Here is a 19,346-nt window from a genome sequence, read left to right on the forward strand (position 1 = left end):
CCTCAGTATTGTACACAGCATACAATACAGACTGGTCAGAGAGCTGGTCGTAAGTCCGAGCAGCCGTTAAACAGGTAGGTTGTTGAGTGAGGAGTACCTGTAGTTGTTTATAGACCAAAACATGGTAAAATGATTCTCCAAAGAGGGGGATTGGTGGTGGTCTTGTGTAACAAAAAGCTGTGCTCGTCATCCCACAGGTCGTCCACAGGACAGAGTTGTTACACGCAATTCTTGATGATTAAAGAATGAATAAAGAGTTGCATTACAGGTTGAGAAGTTGAACTCCACGTGCAGACTAACTCTGTCCAAGATGCAATGACATACACATACTCTGTGTTGTATGCCCAGCACAAGTTAAAAAGATTTAAAAAATAAAAACATGCAAAGGGCACTTCTGTGCCTGAGTACCTGACACCCTATGAAGAAAACAATGAGCACACGCTGCCCCTATTCATTCAAAACTTGAACACAATGCGGAATGTTGGTTTGAGAGTCGTGAGAATGCGAACTGTGGCTCCACATGGCAGGAACGTGCTACTCTGGCCGTGACCTCGTATCTGGTCTCTGCCTCGCAGTCTGTGAGTGACTGAGGATTAATTCCTGCATGTGTGTCTTCACACACGCGTGTACAGTTTACAGCGGAGAGAGAGAAAGAGAGAGTGAAAAATGAGAGAGAGAAAGTGAGCATGTTTAGGTAGTAAGTGGCAGCCTAGCAACACAGAGGCTGGAAACTAGCCTATACCATCCTTACCAGGGGGCACAGCACAACTCAATGTCTGCCAAAAGGAGTAAACTAAATACACTTTAGCGTTGAAAAATTAAGAGCATAATGTATAATATACCACAATGGAAATTCAGCATTTTGGACACATTCTGTATTTGCTCGCGGAAACCTCTCTCACAGAGCAGTGACGTAAATGAAAGGGCAAAAGAGCCATGTTGGATTTATTGTCATTTTGGACATGTTCAATTCAAAGACCTCACAGAGAGTAAGAGTTTTAAGGTTAGCAGCGAGTGGATAAGGAATGTTTCAGAGGGTGAACAGCTGTTGTCGCTGGGAGTCTTTAGAGTTTGTAACAGTGTTTGTTTTGTTACCACAGTTGCTTAATCTCAACAAAGAAGTTTTTATTTTGGTCGAAGGTCTGGTCGCAGAGTCACAGATGGACGTTTCTTCTAAGTTCTGATTTTACGGAAGAAGAGGAAGAAAGAAAAAGACCCATCCCATCGCAATTATCGCATTCAAAACCACGCCAAAAAAAGGTTTATAATAGAAGAAAAAAGCAACATAAAACCAAAAAACCTGTTTAAGTGCAAAAAAGGTTTTCTGTATCAATTGCTTGTTTTTGGTATTCCCCATCATCATTTTAAAAGTATTCATTGCAGTCAATGTGTGTGAGACGTTATAAAGTAAAAATGTTGGCCTATGTCTCTCTATGAGTAATGCCAAATAAACAACCGTTAACTATAAATTAACACACACACACACACACACACACACACACACACACACACACAAGCGCACACGCGCACACACTCACACACGCGCACACACACACACACATTAGCAGCAGAAGTCCATTCCATTCTCCATTCACCAAAACATCTCCTAGTACTGGAAATGTCCAGTCCGATTATTAGTGATCAAAGTGTCGATTTCGCTCCCTTGTCAGCCGGTTTTGGGCGGAACATTTGTCGGCCGCTGCTTTGGTGCCAGCTGGTCCATCGACGACCACAACAACCACTGATTGGAAGACTCAACTGCCCTACACTACCACTGCGGTAGCACTGGCATTAGCTCCGCGGGCTAGCGCCCCCATCTGGGTTCCATTCACTGGTTCATGTGGGGTGACCTTAGTGGGCCGGTGCTCCTTGCCGTGGCCGCAGCTCCGGCCGCAAAGCTGACAGGAGGCGCAGGTGGAGTTGCAGCAGGGCATGTAGCGGCAGACGCTGACGCGCCACAGGAACCAACCCGGTGATCGGCAACACCAGCAGAAGACGATACCTCCTGCCAACACACCCACGGTCACGTAGAGTGCCAGCAAGGACACCGAACCGGGGGGGTCTGGTCATGACACAAACAAAGATAGAATATAGTGACCACAGTTAAATGTCTTTAGTTCCACAGACCTTCAAGTTACTATACACAAGGTAGGTATATAGTATTAGGAATCTTTATAGCTGTATCCTGAAGAAAATAAGAGTTAACATTTTTGAAGAACCGAAACAGAGTCTTGGAGGAATTCTATATCATTGCAATCACTATCGTACAAATCGATAGATAACATATCATCAATTGCCTACAATGACTTAAGAGGAGCCCACGTAGTGTGCCAAACCAGGAGATACCAGTACAGAGGCTGGACAATAATAGAAACATCTAGCAATGTGTTAGCAACAAGGATCTAAAATGCTGAACTGTGTGTAGTGGGGATATTGCACTGTTTTTAAAGAAGAAAAAATCTTCCTTTTTTTAAGGACCATGGATGCAGAAATATACTTCACAGTCTTCAAGCTTCCCATAAAGTTTCAATGATGTTCAGATCAGGTGATTTTGGAGGTCATGGTTGGCGGATGACTGCATCCTTGTGTTAGTGAAACCATTCTTGTATTTGTTTAAAGATTTGTCTGGTGGTATTTTCATACTGGAATGTGGGAACATCATGAGAAAAAAAGGTTTGCACCATAGGGTGCACCTGGTATTGTAAAACAGCCTCATAGTCCATGGCCGTTAATGATTCTCCACCAAGGTCCTCATTTCTCCCAACGTAAACCCACTTTAATGGGAATAGGGCGAAAGATAATTCATCCGACCACAGTACCTTTTTCTATTGCTCAGGTTTCAAGCTTCATCAGGCTAACCCTAACCCTAACCCTACATCAGGTTAATAATAGTTTGGCTTTGACCTTGGATTCAAGCGGTTTCAGAAAGGCAGCCCTGCAATCAATCCTAGTTTGGTCAAGCTCACAATGGATAATTATATAGTTGAGATGTAGTTTTTGTTAACAATGGGTTACGGTGAGAATTGGTCCTGATTTAATCTTGTCATAAGATTTGAGGCTCGTGGTTTGTTGGCCCCTATAGAACTATTTTAGTTGACTTGTGCTGCCTTAAAATCTCACATATCAAAGTGCTAATTGTCAGAGCTATTTTATAGCTGACACATACTGTTAATTGAAAATCAACCTAAAATAAAAAAAATATAAATAAAAATCCCATTACAGCTGCTTTTTCATGTGGTGCCTCTAATATTGTTAATGTCATGAAGACCCATTTTATTTGCAATACTTATTTCCTCCTGTTGAAAAAGTTTTTTTGATCAAAAAGCGAATGATTAAGAAAATCAGTGGTGGCGATTTTGATGATTTTGATTTTGTTCGTAAAAATGGAATGTGCAGATAATTTACTAATTTATTTATAATGTTTGCAAAATTATAAATGATGTGCTTATACATTCGGCAATTGATTTCCAGACTGTCTTGATTAGCTGCAGTTATTAGAAGCAACTGAAACGTCATGTGTCACAATGGTCACTTACCTGTCACCGATTCATGATTGGGTGGGCTGTTTGGCACGCCGCACTTCATATGGGTGGGAATGGGCACTGTGAGTGTATTTACAAACGTTGGGGATGGAGTTGCTATCAGTGGTGGCGATTGAGGTGGGACAAATTGACCTGCTGACAGAGGGAACGAATGGATTTGGAATACTTACATAACATTGTATTTTAATACTTAATTCATTGTATTAATGTTTGGATATTGTGGTATCTAAATAAACTATGTGCTGCCATCACATCACAACACCTGGCTGACCTTTGCACCCGGTGGTCAGGTTCTCTTCCAAGTCACTTCCATCGCCACAGTTGTCGATGCCCTTGTCGTCACATACCAGGCTCAGCGGGATGCACTTGCCATTCCGACAGGTGAAGTAAGGCTCTCCACTGCATTCTGATTGGTTGAAACCTGATGATGGAAAACAGCGGATGTTGCATTGTTATCCTGAAAACCTTGCCCTTCCTAAAATATCAATTCAGAGAGCACTGCAGAGAGAACTTATCGTATATTGAAAGTAACAAATAAATGTGTGCCAGACTGTAATGTAAGCTCAGTTTTTCGGAAACTGTCAGTATTTCCGAGCTTAGATTCAGCTCTCTATTTATAGGTAACAAAGGTTACCCACCAAGTTCAATATACCGTGATATATCGTTTATAGTTCCCTTTAGTGGATTTTAGAATGATGTGGACAAGTAGTAGTAGTAGTAGTAGTAGTTGTTGATAGTGTTCCATCTCTCTCCCTCTACCTCTCTTACCCAGTCTGAAGGAAGTGAAGTCACCGACAAAGTCGACTCTGGGCTGAGTCCCCCGCGTCACCAGTCTCAGGGTCAGGTGGTTCCCCGTGGAGAGCACCGGGCGCGGTGGGCTCTTCCCGCACAATGGTGGCCCGACAGGTGGAGAGTTCCTATCCGGTCCGTCGTAGAACTGTATGTAAGATCCAGCGTGACAGGGGTCCGCCTGCCCCTCAGCAGGACCGGGATCTGGTGCGGGGCCATGGGGGGACTCAGGGAAGAGGGGGTCAGGGCTAAGCGGCGCCACCCGAAGCAAGCTGTAGACCAGGAAGAAGCGAAAGTGGAACTGGACCTTGTCTTTGGGGGACGTCGCCTGCATGGTTAGGTGGCAGTCAGTCCCTATCATTACGAAATAGTATTTCTTGGACTCTTGATGTGAGTTGACAATCATGCCATCATCCCTTATGGTCTGGCCACAGAAGTCCACCACGTTCACTGGCAAGAAACAGACATTGGAAAGTGTCCTTAGTGCCACGGGCGCATTATCAGTTTTCAGTTATCACCTCATCAACTACCTTTATGACACAGTGTTATGCCAGTACACATTGCCATCTACAGAACTTCTTTGTCAAGTACACCCACTGGAAGAATGACATACTGTACCAAATCCTTATCTTCATGCCGCCTTCTTATAGGTGTAATCTCCATAACAATATGGCAAAAAATGTGGAAAATTAACACCAAAATGATTTGTCCTGTTGCAAACATAAAGCCCTACTTAAATCCCCCTTTTTTTGGTGTGCTTGGTGTTCAAGCACACCAAAAAACTTGCCCATGAACCCAAATTCCCAATGACTAGGACGGCCATCATTTGAAAAGCAGCGGGTTGCTCATCAACACAATGTGTGCGAAGGGGTGGGGCACGCGGATCCTGTTCAAGCAGTGGGGTATGTTCAAGCAACATACCCCACCTTACCAAACACGCCCCTTCTCAACCACCATCTCCGGGCTGCAGGCCAAGTAATGAGAAAATTTACGGCCACCCCTGGAGTTTATTGGCTCTGTTGCCCTGGGTGACAACTGGATCCCTTTTGCTCTGACCTCCCGGAATGTCCTAGTGCTGGAGAACCTCTATTGGTGGGAAACCGCTCATCGTGCAACACTGTGCAAGAGCATACAATGTCCTGTGTTGGTGGCAGGGGGACGGTACAGAACATGCCAGCAAAAATCTACTTAACAAGTTGTTAATTAAACACTTTTAAAACACTATCATTGTAAGTGAGTCAATTTCAGAATGAAAATCTTGGGGGCAGGAATGGGTCAGGCCCTGATGGTACACACTGTCATGAGAAACGCCTTTGAGACAGCATTGTCCTGAAAGGGCACCTGCTTACTTGGCCGCCAATGTTTTATCTGATTGTTTGTGACTCAACGCCAGCTCACACTTTGCTATTTTGGACTTCAAGTTGAGAATGATCACATTGAAAGGGTGGAATGTATGTTTACCTCATAAGCAGGCAAAGTGTACAATAAGTATAACACTGGACATATCAACATCAAGATAGATAAAAAAAGCATGGAGCATTAAATGCATCTCTGAATCTTTAAAAATTAAGGAAAAAACATTTGCTATTCTCAAAGAGACTACAGATTATTTCATCCAGTTTATGTTGCATAGCTAACATTATATATATATACATATACATATATATATATATATATATAAACACACACCATCATTGTCAATCATAGTCAAAATGATCAGTAAGTCATAGGATCCTCTATGATTCTCAACCTTTTTCATGTCAAGGACCCTCAATTTGAAACTCATTATCCAGTGGATGCCATTGGATAAAATGTTGTCTCTGGTACACCAATATGAGAAGATTATTATTGTTAGAAACTGTTTAGTCCAAAACTCCATACTTTAAACTTAGGGAGACAACTGTGGGACTGTGATCAAAACCGTCTGCACATCCATCTATTGGTCACAAACACCTTGAAAATGGCATTAATGATGAAGTTTAACTATTGATCATTTTGCTGGGGACCCCACTGTGACTTCTAGAAATACCCCAGTGTGTCTGCTCTAAAAATAAATGATCACAAAATGGAGAGTCTGGGTAACTGAAAGGTTCAATTCCTATAAAATAACAACAACAACAACAACAACAACAACATCAAAAGCCAAAATGCAGTCGGGGAGTGTAAAAGTAAATAACGCACTATACCGCGAGCTGTAAACAACAACGCATGGATCCTGAAGACATCAATCTTTAAATGTGGTCTTCGTTGCTCGGTCGTCCTCTTACCAGTCTCGATGGCTCTGGTCCTTGGTGCCATCAGGCCAAATATAACCATCAGCATTACCGGGCGACGCAAAACGCTCCCAACGACTCTAATCTCCATAGCGCCACGAATATTGCCGTGCGGAATATCAAGATCCCAAAGCAAATACTTTTACAGAAGTGTATAGCCGGTGTCTGGCATGTTGGTCTGATTCAGATTCTCATGTCCGACACCGGTTGGAAACTTCGGTGGAAAAAACTGCCGCTCACGCCGATTGGTGTCCATTTGCGCACCCTCGCTGTCCGCTTCATCTACACGTCCCGCTGTTTCCATGACAATGGTCCTAATGAGACTCATACAAAGGAGGAGCAATGTCAAACGTGTCTCAACCCCCCTCCAACCTCCCCCCCACCCATTCACTCGCCAAATAAGAGAATTTACATAGAAGTGACATCTGCCTTCTTGTACAAAATAAGAAACGTGGCTTAATACAAGGGAACATGTATATAGTTTAAATCAGTGGTTCCGTGACACGCAGTTTGTTAGGTTGAGAAGATCTAAGATTTAAGATTTAAGATATCTGTTGTTAGATGTGATTTAGTCCAAACTTCCTCATCTCTGTCTTACAAAGTAATAACAGTGAAATCATGACCGAAACAGTCATTGTTGTACATTCTCTAATGGTGTTAAAGTATTGTGGATCAAAATAATGCTGGAATTGAACTATCTGCTCATCATTTTGCTTGGGGGTCCCATGGGCCCCTGGGGGACAAGGGGGGGGTCCATTGCAAATGGATGTGAATGTACAAAGGCATAGATACGAATTTGAGCGATGACCTCATCATCCAAATTCAGGGGTGCAAGGGTGCCAGGGTTGGGGTGAAGAGGCCTCTTAAAGGAGCAACTAAAATAAATATATTCACTCACGCATAAAGCCAACTCATTACACTGTAAAAATTTGTCCCACTGATTACACTGTAAAAACTGACAAAAGTTGTCATTTCACAACAAAAGTGACTTTTTGATAGTTCATCCAGCTGTGTCCTTCAGTCACCTGAAATAACTTTTTAGGATTCAAAGTATAATAAAAAAAAAAATGCGCGTTTCCAGAGCATTCGCTACAAATAGAAGCGCTACAGGTACTAGGCGATGACGATGGTGTTGGAGAGCGAGACCTCCTCCCTTTTTCTTTACTTTTGATACTTAAGTGGCTTTAATATCAGTGACTTTGACTTTTACTCAAGCAGTAATAGTAATGAGCAGCTTTCACTCTTACCAGAGTCGTTTTAGATACAAATACACCAGTGAAGAAAATGATATTAAAACCATTGGTGAAAAGCGCAGCCCGTTTTAAATAGCTTCAAGGGACTTTTTCCCTGTACCCGAACCCCAAATAGTCAGTGAAATACGACTTTCTACGTGGGAAAAGTGCAAAGGAACGTCCATTTACGTCGGAATTTCGGGGCGCATCGCACGTACAGGACAATCTGACGTCACAACCGCATGACGTCACACGCTGTTAACTAATAAAGTTACCTTTGCGTGGCCATTTCATGTGACAGCAGAGTAGTTTAGATGTAACTTGCATCTAAACTACTCTGTGGCAGCATATGATCTGCAGCTTGTAAACTTCACAAGCTGCTAAACAAACACATTTGCTGCGGGGCTTCATGGACCCCACCAAACACGGTGCGGACTACCGTGTTTGGTGGGGAAGAAAATAGGATTCCTGGCTAGTCTGATCTGATGATTTGGCTTTTTATAAAAATTCCATCTAAACATTATGGTATACCCTTGCATTTATTCAAAAACAGTCTGAACCCCCCGACCCGAGTACATAAAGCGTTCTATAATTTGTTGCTGTTATTTGGTATTCAATGTTAAATTTAAACGCTTTAAAAGCAGCAGCCGCTCCACGTTAAATAGAACATTGCATTTGTATAATTGTATTTCTTTTTTTTATATTTTATATAAAAAAAAGTGACGTCGCCTACGTCACGGGTTCACGTCGTACTGCTTTTCACCGGGGGAATAATTTATTTATAAACTGACGCAACGGCGCTAAATCTAAAATAAAATATGAATTAAATGTAAAAAAAAATATATATATATATATATTTACTGACGCAGCTGCACTTACAGAAGGTTTGAACATTTTACAGAACTTAAATAAGCTCGTCGCGTAGTGCCACTCCGCGCACTTGATGGCTAGTTGTTAGCATAGCTCTCCTGTTGTGCTAACGCGCTAACATAGCAGGCGCAGTTGTATGCTAAGCTAATTGCATAGAGTTCTGGCGTACTACTCGGTAGGCTAACAACATTAGCTCTGCTAGGCCGCCGGATCTCCATGTAACCCTTTTGGCTGTGTATTTATTTTTGTTTTTGTCCCAGGACTATGGCGCCCCGCTTGCAACTGGAAAAAGCAGCCTGGCGATGGGTGGAAATGGTCAAACCGGAGGACATAAGCCGGGAACACATCGAAATAGCTTATCGTGTAAATGTGCCGGCGTGCAAGAGGGGAGCGTGCAGGTACACCGTGAATGGCGTTCAATAACTTTAATCCAGAAACATAACCATAATGTGCTAATTCTACCTAGTTCTGTTGTAGTCTTTCACGATTTGAGTCGTGAAGCACGACAAATGGCGGAGTGTCGGTCGATGTCAAACTTGACGTTGAGTGTGAAATATACAGTGTGATGGAGTTGTTGCTTTTGGCAGGAGGAATTGCAAAGGTAACCCCAACTGCCTCGTCGGTATCGGAGAGCAGGCCTGGCTGGGAGAGATCGACGAAAACGCTTTCCACAACATTGATGACCCCAATTCAGAGCGCAGAGACAAGGTACTTTAACCTGCGTGTCGCTGTAAACTCAGCTTTCCTCCCACGGGAAGACATGATGCAGTTCTCTCGCTCCCTCTCTCCCCATTAGAACACATTTGTGGGCCTGACCAACCTCGGAGCCACATGTTACGTCAACACATTCCTGCAAGTTTGGTTCCACAACTTAGAGCTGCGCAGGAGCCTTTACCTGTGCCAAAATCCCCGTGCCCAGGACCACAACATAGACTCAGGTGATGGTTCATATGTTTAATTTCCGGCTCCATTTGACATTCAGAACATCCTCAGTTCTCAAATGTTCAAGATGGTGCGGGCGATGCACTGTCAACTTTTGTGTTGAGCGTCAAGTCAAATGAAGCTTTATCTCGTCCGGAAAGTTCATTTTACCGAAAGGCAAAATTCCAGATTTGTTTGCCAGAGAAAAATTTGTAGCACCCGAATGTCTTGTTGTTTTGTCCATGGCACTGTCACATCCCGGTGCTGCTTTGGTGTTTGGTGTTTCAAATTCAGTTGTTTTTTTTTTCCTCGTGAATGCATTAATTGTTGTTTTTAGCAATAATCCCAGCTGACTTTTTTTTTTTTTAAGCAATATTGCTATTGCTGATATTTATATTCTCACATTTGTCTTTCCACACATTTCAGATTATGAGCCCCAGTCCATTTGTGAGCATCTTCAATATTTATTTGCACTACTACAGAACAGCAACAGAAGGTACATTGACCCATCGGGTCTGGTGAAGGCACTGGGGCTGGATACAGGACAACAGCAGGTGACCCCCCCCCCCTGTAAACCTGTAAACTAAAATATTTGACAAATGTGATAAAATCTGCATTAGGGAAGTCTCTAAAACTAATACAGTTAATTCTTTACCCAAAACGTCTGACCAATGCTTTAGTTTTAGACAATATTTTTAAATTTTATTTGATACTTGTTTTTCACCAGCTCTACAGTAGCTGGGTCCGCTCCCTCCTCTCCTGCTTCATTCTCTGTTATGCATTTTGATCCCAGGATGCTCAGGAGTTCTCCAAGCTCTTCCTGTCCTTGTTGGAGGACACTCTATCCAAACAGAAGAACTCCAGCCTCCAGAACGTCATCCAGAGGCAGTTCTGTGGCCAGTTCTCCTACGTCACAGTGTAAGGCTCACAACCAAGTTATCCTTTGGGAACATATGACAAGTTCACTCTCAAATGTGTTGGGCCTTTGTTTTTTTTACCATAAAAGTGAGGGCGTGAGTAAGGTCTAATTTCAGGTCTTTTTTACATTACATTACATTTACCAGACGCTTTTATCCAAAGCGACTTACAATTATTCAAGCACCGACGGACGCAGCCATCAGGAGCAATTAGGGGTTAAGTGTCTTGCTCAAGGACACTACAGCATGCTAGCAGGAGGAGCCTGGGATTGAACCAGCAACTTTTTGATTACTAGAGGACCAGCTCTACCTCCTGAGCTACCGTGTTCAGAGACAGTTCTAGGTCCTTGAAGGTCCTTGAAGTGCTTGAATGTTGTCCTTGGAAACTTTGAAAATAGACACTTTCGTGCTGAAGTGCTCGAAAATCCCTTTAAAAAAAAAACCAAACAAACAAAAAAAACCCCAATAATTGAAAAACCTTTTGAGGGGGGGATTAAAAAATAAATAAATTGTGTGTGTGTGTGTGTGTGTGTGTGTGTGTGTGTGTGTGTGTGTGTGTGTGTGTGTGTGTGTGTGTGTGTGTGTGTATATACACACACACAATGAGACTGATTATATTTATTTTGAGTGAAGTCCCTGAAGATGGGAAAAAATGGCACTTAAAAGTACTTGAACGTTCTTGAATTTCATTTTGTAATGCCAGAATTAACCCTGACACAATCATTTCACATCTAAACATTGTTTGGGTTTTGTAGAGCAGAGGGTTTATGGCTGCTAAGGGAGATACCTTTTGACTTCATAGGGGTATATATATTTTTTTTTTATAAAGTCAAGCTCGATAAAACGGCTGTTTATTGCTGAAAGCACACAACCAGTTTTTTTTTTTTTCTTTAATAACATTTTTTCAAGCGTAACGATTGTTTTGTGGCTCCCCAGTTGTAACCAATGTGGCCGCGCATCTCCGTTGCCGTCCCGATTCTATGAACTGGAACTCAACATCCAGGGCCACAAGAACCTCACAGAGTGCGTCACAGAGTTCCTCAAGGTAACGCACTCATTGCAGGTGGAAAGCATTTACATTTGTAATTCTAAATTTGGATTCAAGTGAAAACATTATCATTATCAAAGTCATACAGTAGAAACGTTATTTACCAGTTGCAATTAGGGATGTACCAATACTCGATATCTGTCCAATAGCAGTTGGACAAAAGCTGTTGGTATCAAGCGGCCCGCCAGGCCTAAGTTGACACCCCGCCCTGCTAAGCATCAGCATTTTTATGATTTTTTTTTAATGTATGTTTGTCTTTTTAAGATTGTTTTTTTAAACTACAGTTACAGTGGGGTGACTCGGTTGGAAACCTAGATAAAATGGTGAGGAATTCTTCCTACCGGTCAATAAACTCATGACAATACACCTGTGTTACCCGTAAGACCAGACATTTTACAAAATAAGATATTCATAGATGTGGCTCAATATCTGTAGACTCTACTGCACGTCTGCTGCGCAAAATTCCGGGTGCCGGAACTGGTAGAAGCCGTTTTCTCTGGAACATCGCACTTAAAGGCTTAAGTAAAAACCGTGGATTGATATAAAAGTTGTTTTTGCTATTTATTAATTTCATGGAGGTTTGGTTGTTGTAGCAAGGAAGCAGCAGATGGAGGATTTGGACATGGTGCTCTCTTATGGCTCAGTTGGTCCGGGGATTGCACTGGCATTGCAGCTCCAGGTTATAACTTGTATAAATTATTATATATAATAACAGACTCAAATAATTTAGTTTAATATATTTCATTTTTTGTACCACCATAGCAAAATATCGTCACACTTGTTTCGTACCTCCCCCTCATTCCCACGATGCTGAAGTGAGCAGCCAAATCACAGCGTCTGTTTTCATGGTGCTTTTAAATTCCTCCGAATATTTAGCCTTTTTTTTTTTTTTTTTCACGTAGACCACCTAAAAAGAGGTCTACTGTAGATCTCTCTACTTATAGTAGTCAAATTACTGTACTTGTAGAACCTGGACTAGATTATAATGAGAAGCCTGTATGCATTTCAAACACCATTTCTGATGTGAGACAGTATTATTATATTTGTGAAAACCGGAAAAATGTCATTTTTACTGTATATTTTCCACACTGACTTCTTAGGACATAAAAAAAAAAGAAAATGAATACAAATAGTGATCCGTTTGGATCTCTTGGTTGATCTAAGACAACCAATCAGGACTTGAATGCAGTTTTTTTTGTAGAGTGAAACTTGATATTATTTATTCATTTTGTTGTTGTTGAAATGTGTCCAGCATTCAAAATCTGTGAGAATCAGTAGGCAATCTGAACTTTTTTTTTACATTTTTTGTAGAGTGCAAAAACCTTGATATTATTAAATTGAATTAATATTGTTGTTGTTAAAAGAATGTACATTGTCAGATTATTTTTGTTGATTTATTTTAAATAAGTGACTCATAACACATAACATAGTCATATTTTCAAATCTGCAGTCAGATTTTATCACTGACTTAATGTTGGGCCCTATGGTATCTCTATTATAGCTTTTTTAAGTCCTAAATTCCGTGTTTCATTCCATTATCACATAACTATCTGTCGCTGGCCCGTGCCGTGTCCCCCATCAAAGGATAATTGCCACCAGGCCTAACAACTTTTCTTGGGGAAACTCTATAAACAATAAAACTATTGTATTTCACATTACATTCACTGCATATATGTATGAAAGTATGTATATGTATGTGACGAATAAACCTCTTGAATCTTGAATTTGAAGCTCAAAGCACACAGTGTTTTCTACTCTATAGTTTTGATGCAACTTGGTTGCTTCAATTAAAAGTGGTGGAATGTCGATATTCATCCATCAGTTTAAAATTGACAGTTTGATGTGTAATTCAAGCACATATGAGAAACATGATGTTGTTCAGTGTTCACAAAAACCTCCCCAAATTCCCTTTGTTCCCATGTTGCAGGAAGAGAAGCTGGACGGGGACAACCGCTACTTCTGCGAGAGCTGCCAGAGCAAACAGAGTGCCACACGGCGAATCAAGTTGCACAGTCTCCCGCGCACCATCAACCTGCAGCTCATGCGCTTCGTCTTTGACAGGTCATTACGTTGGAAGGCTTTAGAGGCCCATTCCAGTCATTCTGGGGCATTGTCTGGCCTTTTAACACATTTTTATGGTCCTCTCTGATAGCTATATTGGAAAGACCTCCTCAAAATTGTGATCGCCACATTCATTTTGGTCAACATTGTTGGTGAGAAATGCCTTTTGTTTATAACTGGTTGCCATGGCGTTGCTAAAACGCAACCTTCAATTCCTAACCGACCATTTACCAACCAATTACTTAACCACCACTTGGTGTGTTGCAACCTCACTGGTCGCCAGGGCTGAGCATTGAGTAGAAGATTTTATGAGGATACAGAATATTTCTCCCTATATTGATCCAGCATGATGTGAATGTGGAGACCAACTGAAGTTTGATTCGTTGCACTTTGGTCTGGGCGATATGGACCAAAAATTAAATGGGGATGCACAATCTAGATCTCTCTCTCTCTCTCTCTCTCTCTCTCTCTCTCTCTCTCTCTCTCTCTCTCTCTCTCTCTCTCTCTCTCTCTCTCTCTCTCTCTCTCTCTCTCTCTCTCTCTCTCTCTCTCTCTCTCTCTCTCTCTCTCTCTCTCTCTCTCTCTCTCTCTCTCTCTCTCTCTCTCTCTCTACACTACTCACAAAAAGTTAGGGATTTCGGGTGAAATTTATGGAAAATGTAAAAAGTTCACGCTACAGTGATATCATGAAAGTAGGGTGTTTAAGTAGAAGCATGCAATGGTGATTTCCTCATCTTAAACAATTTATTGAAACAAAAGCCAACAACAGCGGTGGTTATACCACAGCAAAAAATGTCTCAATAACTTGTCATGTGCCCTTGAGCATCAATTGCAGCTTGACAACAACGTCTCATGCTGTTCACAAGTCGACTTATTGTCTGCTGAGGCATGGAACCCCACTCTTCTTGAATGGCGGCCCTCGGGTCATTGAGGTTCTGGGGCACAGAGTTACGAGCCTCTACACGGCGACTCAGCTGATCCCATAGGTTTTCTATGGGATTCAGGTCTGGAGAAAGTGCAGGCCACTACATTTGAGGTGCCCCAGTCTCCAGCAGCCGTTCCCTAATGATGCGACCTCAATGAGCTGGAGCATTGTCATCCACGAAGATGAAATGAGGCCTGTGTTGTTCATGCAGGGGCACAATGACTGGATTAATGATGTTATTCAGGTAGTATGGGCTTGTCACTGTACCATTCACAAAGTGGAGGGCAGTTCTGTATTGACTAGACACACCTGTCCACACCGTAACACCACCACCACCAAAGGCTCGTCTGGTGACAACAGTGGCTGATGCATAGCGCTCTCCTTGACATCTCCAACATCATTGGCGGCCATCATTTCTGCTCAACGTGAATCAACTTTCATCAGAGAACAGCACTGAGGCCCACTGGTCCTTCGTCCAGCCTAAATGCTCCCTGGCCCATGCAAGACAATAATACCTGTGCCTGGTGGTGTGGTCAGATACCCTTGCAGGTCGTCTAGCACGCAGACCACGCTGATGTAAACGGTTTCGACTGTTCGGTTTCCTGTGTGTGTGTGTGTGTGTGTGTGTGTGTGTGTGTGTGTGTGTGTGTGTAATATATTTATTTATTTATTAAAACAGACTTTGATTAAAATAAATTGCAAAGACAGAGTTTCCTTACCTGTTTGAAAATATACAAAATTTTATCTTTCAAATTGAAAATCTCTCCTACTCCGTTCCTGAAGTCTTGAATTGAACTTTACATTGAATCTCGTTCATTCTTATAATAGCAGATTGAGCCTATACCGAAACGTATTTAGTCCATTCTAGAGCCGGATGACATTGCCAAAATCGAACTTCGATGTAACGATAATTTGACGATATGTCTCGGATGACTCTTGGTGCTTTTATTTGATATTCACACACAAAAAATACTTAAAAAACAATGATTAGTAGTGTGTATATCTTATTATATCTAATCTAACTATATTATTATTATTATTGTCATCTAAGCTAATGTTCTAATAAAGGATAGAATGTCTGTCTGTACTGTTTGTCTATCTGTATGTATGTCCTCCGATTATCTTGACAACTGTTCATTCAAACTACTTCACACTTGGTGTTTGCATTTCTCTGGACCCAAGGACATGCAGTGTCGAATTTGGTGCAATTTGGACACTCGACACATGAAATATTAATAAATATGCTCTGCTGCTGTAGCTGCACAGAGCTCAGCTCAGCTCTGCAGCGGCGGGGCTTTAGGGCTCTGCCATTGAGTCAATAAGATTGTCTTTCCCCGGTGTATGACTTTAACTGGCACTTTCATCTTCCATTGTGGACAGTGCCGCATAAAAACAGGACTGAATCATTTTCCCCTTTTACACAGCCTGGTCAAGGTGGGAGTGTTGCGCCATCATTCCGCCTCGCCATTATGTGTAAAAGGTACGAAAATGGAATGGGTGGGGCATTGTTAATCTGGCACTGAGCCAGCAGCCGAGGTAGTCACAGAACTGAAATAAGGTCTTTGTGAGAGGGACAGCCGGCATGCCGGGACATGTGTGTGACGTTTTGATGGCGCGTTATGCGTGCCTCCCTGCACGCGGCATTTGCTGTGCAAAGTAAACATATTTAAACTTTTTTCCGTCTTGTGCTCTGAATTACAGCCAGATGTTACGTAGGCTGGGAGCTGACTTTCCTGTGCATGTCTGCTGCGGCTGCTTGCTGGTCCGGAGTTTTGCACCGTAGTGACGGAGCCTGCCATTTTCTCTGGAATATTGCCCCTAAATGGCTTAAATTAAAAAATGTGGATTGATATAGTAGTTGTTTTTTTCTATTTGTTAATTACATGGAGGGTGGTTGGTTCTTGTTCGAGGAAGCAAATGGATGTTATGACGTGGATGGTCCGGTGATTAAGTTGCGGTTCCAGTTTATTACTTGTATAATATTATAATTAAATATCAATAATTAATACCGGTAAAAAAAAAAGCGCTTCTATTGCCAGTGGAAACCAGGTGATCACTCATTGATGTCCACTGCCCAATGTGTATGTCAGACTAGAGCTCTGCGTTGGTGTGTTACACCTCTCTAAAATCACACACAGGTGGCATTAGGCCTCTTTTGTTTGGGTTAGTGTAAAAAAAGCAAAGCCACGATATTGACTGGTCTTCTTTATGGCAATATTGCGCGATCTCTGTATAAAAGCGTCTATTGGCAGATGAAACGTTGGCTCGACTGATCCTTCAGAAATTCTATTATGACTGTATTTTCACATTTGGTGCTCCTTTTTTCTTGCAAAGTTGTCCTTACATTTTGTTAAACTGCCATTAATGTCTTAAAGTCTTAACTTTTGAACAGTCATGCACTATTTCAAATCAAGCTGGCGGAGGCATTGATTAGAACAGCTAGACAATTGCATTACTTAACTGTAATGCAGCAGTAACAACAAACACTTAACTATAGCTCGATATTCTGATAACAAAAATCCTAGACAGATCCTAGATATCTCACGTCATATCGTGATAACGATATTATATCAATACATCACCCAGCCTCAGTTGCACTATGTATTAGTTAAATTTGATTTAAAGTACCCCCAACTAAACCACATTTTTTTGTCAAATAGGAAATATTTCACCTCGGACCGGAGAAGTTTAGCTCATAGTGATATATTTAATTTGCCAAATTGCAAAATTGTGTATCATAATATGTTGTTGGTTTGGTTTTTTTTTCCATCAGACAAACTGGCCACAAGAAGAAGCTTAACACCTTCATCAGTTTCCCAGAGCAACTGGACATGGGACCTTTTTTGGAAGCCAAGCAAGGTATCTCCCCATGGGTGTAATGCATGAATACGTTGAATGGCTGTTTGTGTATCTTAAAATGATTTTACCTCAGACAACTTATTATCAGATTATGTGAGACCATTGAATTTTAGTTGTTTATTTTATGTATGTTTATCCCTCCCAGATCAGAAGTGTGTGTACGAGCTAAGTGCCGTGCTGATCCACCGTGGCGTGAGTGCCTATTCGGGCCATTACATCGCCCATGTCCGAGATGCCCGCACAAGTGACTGGTACAAGTTCAATGACGAGGAGATAGAGAAGATGGAGGGCAAGAAGCTGCAGCTGGGCATTGAGGAAGACATTGGTGAGGGGGGACTTGAAACCGTCTAAGCTGTACGCTGTGATCTGGGAGTCAAACTTTGGCTCTTAGATGCACCATAGTCTTTGAGAGTTTAAGCAATTTCAAAGAGCAACTATCAGGGTTTTTTAATGAATTTACAATATTGGCTTTATGGAGAAGATGGTTTGGGGGGAAAAAATAAAAAATAAAAAAAAATTATATATATATTTTTATATATATATATATATATATATATATATATATATATATATATATATATATATATATAAATTTTTTTTTACATCTTGGCCTGTGACGTCACAGGGTTGAGTCGTTGTTTCTCTTTGCCACAGCACAATAGCGGGGTGGTAGTCAGGCGACAGGTCAGTGAATTTGTTTCACAGCTATTTAGGATGGTAGAGTACTGTATTTAGGGCTATTCTTTTTAGAAGTACACAAATTCTCTTTTCTTTTACACAAAAAAAGTTTTTACAAAATAAAGTCCAATGTACCAACTGAGGCCGCGGTAAAGTTAAAGGGCACAATGGAGAGGCATGTGTAACACAGGTGTTGATTTGTTTTATTTCAGTAGGAAACGACAAGGAAAACAAATGCATATAAATTTAAAGTAAAAGCTGGAGAGATCTGTGAGAGACGCTCTCTCCCTGGATAGACGGGGCTCTGCTCCCGGTGGGACGGAGTGGATGTTTACGGAGCGCATGAAACTCAGAAATAAATCTAAAATAAAAACACACTCTGAGCATCTCACCACATCATTTCTTCTTGCCAAGTTGCCATTCACTATAGTTCTACTCTGTCTCCCCATGTGATGTTGCGTATTTAGTTAATTCTTACATTGAATTGCTACATCATTTCCCCACACATCAATTCACTGGATATGCCGAGGTGCAAGTTACCCTTTTGACTGTTCATAGCACAACCGGTGCGGATCAACCTCCTGTTTCTCATCTCTTACGTTATTTCTCCTTATCTCCTTATTTCTCCAGCTGAGACTGTGAAGTCCCAGGCGCGGAAGCCCAAGTGCAGCAAAGGCTACCACTGTTCTCGGAACGCCTACATGCTGGTGTACAAGGTCCAGGAGGAGGAGAATGCAGACCCTTCTACGAACGATGTGGAAGTGCCGGGTAAATCCCTGGAGAGTGACGATGTTTGTGTTTTTCTTGGTTTAAATGAGTGGAAATGTTTATCATATATCAAATGCACCTACCTTCTCAATGATCTGTCTTTTGTAGCCATAATTCACCTTTCAACTGTAGATTAAAATAATGTTATTGGTGCAATAGACATCAGCCTTTAATATTGACTTATAGTAGGGTTTCTATTTGTGATGTCTATCTGAAAAATGAATGAATGAATGAATGTTTGTCTGTTTAATAGCACTTTGTATATTGATTTTTGTATGCATCCTGGAGCTTAAATTAACTCATTTTCATTTACATACTTTAAGCACGAGGGACAGGATCACCAATCCAATTTAACTGGTGCTATTTTTGTCCTTCGAGTTCTATTCAGATTGAAATCTATGCCAACCACCGTTTAATTTTTTTTAATTACCCATTGATTTTATCCTTTATCTTATTGCTCTTT

The 19,346-nt window shown here is 41.5% G+C and overlaps 2 protein-coding genes across 5 annotated transcripts in view; one reads left to right on the forward strand and one right to left on the reverse strand.

The window, feature by feature from the left end:
- Positions 1–1,063: 1,063 nt before the first annotated feature.
- On the reverse strand, positions 1,064–6,697 carry ldlrad2 (low density lipoprotein receptor class A domain containing 2). 2 transcript variants are annotated; one of them, XM_080001346.1, is made up of 5 exons: positions 6,599–6,697; positions 4,311–4,781; positions 3,814–3,963; positions 3,537–3,674; positions 1,064–2,062 (listed from the first exon to the last, which is right to left on the reverse strand). In XM_080001346.1, the coding sequence occupies exons 1-5, from the start codon at positions 6,693–6,695 to the stop codon at positions 1,764–1,766; spliced, it is 1,155 nt and encodes a 384-aa protein (XP_079857472.1). In that variant the 5' UTR covers positions 6,696–6,697; the 3' UTR covers positions 1,064–1,763. The 2 variants fall into 2 exon arrangements, with proteins under 2 accessions (XP_079857472.1, XP_079857471.1); XM_080001345.1 differs by having other exon boundaries at positions 3,537–3,677.
- A 1,884-nt stretch (positions 6,698–8,581) lies between these two features.
- The window catches only part of usp48 (ubiquitin specific peptidase 48), a 33,295-nt gene continuing 22,530 nt past the window's right edge, over positions 8,582–19,346 (forward strand). The window contains exons 1-12 of one of the 3 annotated variants that reach the window (XM_080001576.1): positions 8,582–8,720; positions 8,967–9,104; positions 9,294–9,414; positions 9,503–9,644; positions 10,054–10,181; positions 10,421–10,545; positions 11,481–11,589; positions 11,877–11,915; positions 13,520–13,653; positions 17,352–17,437; positions 17,583–17,762; positions 18,746–18,883. In XM_080001576.1, the coding sequence (XP_079857702.1) occupies positions 8,971–9,104; positions 9,294–9,414; positions 9,503–9,644; positions 10,054–10,181; positions 10,421–10,545; positions 11,481–11,589; positions 11,877–11,915; positions 13,520–13,653; positions 17,352–17,437; positions 17,583–17,762; positions 18,746–18,883 (1,336 nt within the window). In that variant the 5' untranslated portion in view covers positions 8,582–8,720; positions 8,967–8,970. The remainder of the gene's footprint in view (positions 8,721–8,966; positions 9,105–9,293; positions 9,415–9,502; positions 9,645–10,053; positions 10,182–10,420; positions 10,546–11,480; positions 11,590–11,876; positions 11,916–13,519; positions 13,654–17,351; positions 17,438–17,582; positions 17,763–18,745; positions 18,884–19,346) is intronic. The other 2 variants (XM_080001577.1, XM_080001578.1) reach the window with 2 other exon arrangements.

Source organism: Zeus faber, assembly GCF_960531495.2.
Source record: "Zeus faber genome assembly, chromosome: 5".
Lineage (NCBI taxonomy): Eukaryota > Metazoa > Chordata > Actinopteri > Zeiformes > Zeidae > Zeus > Zeus faber.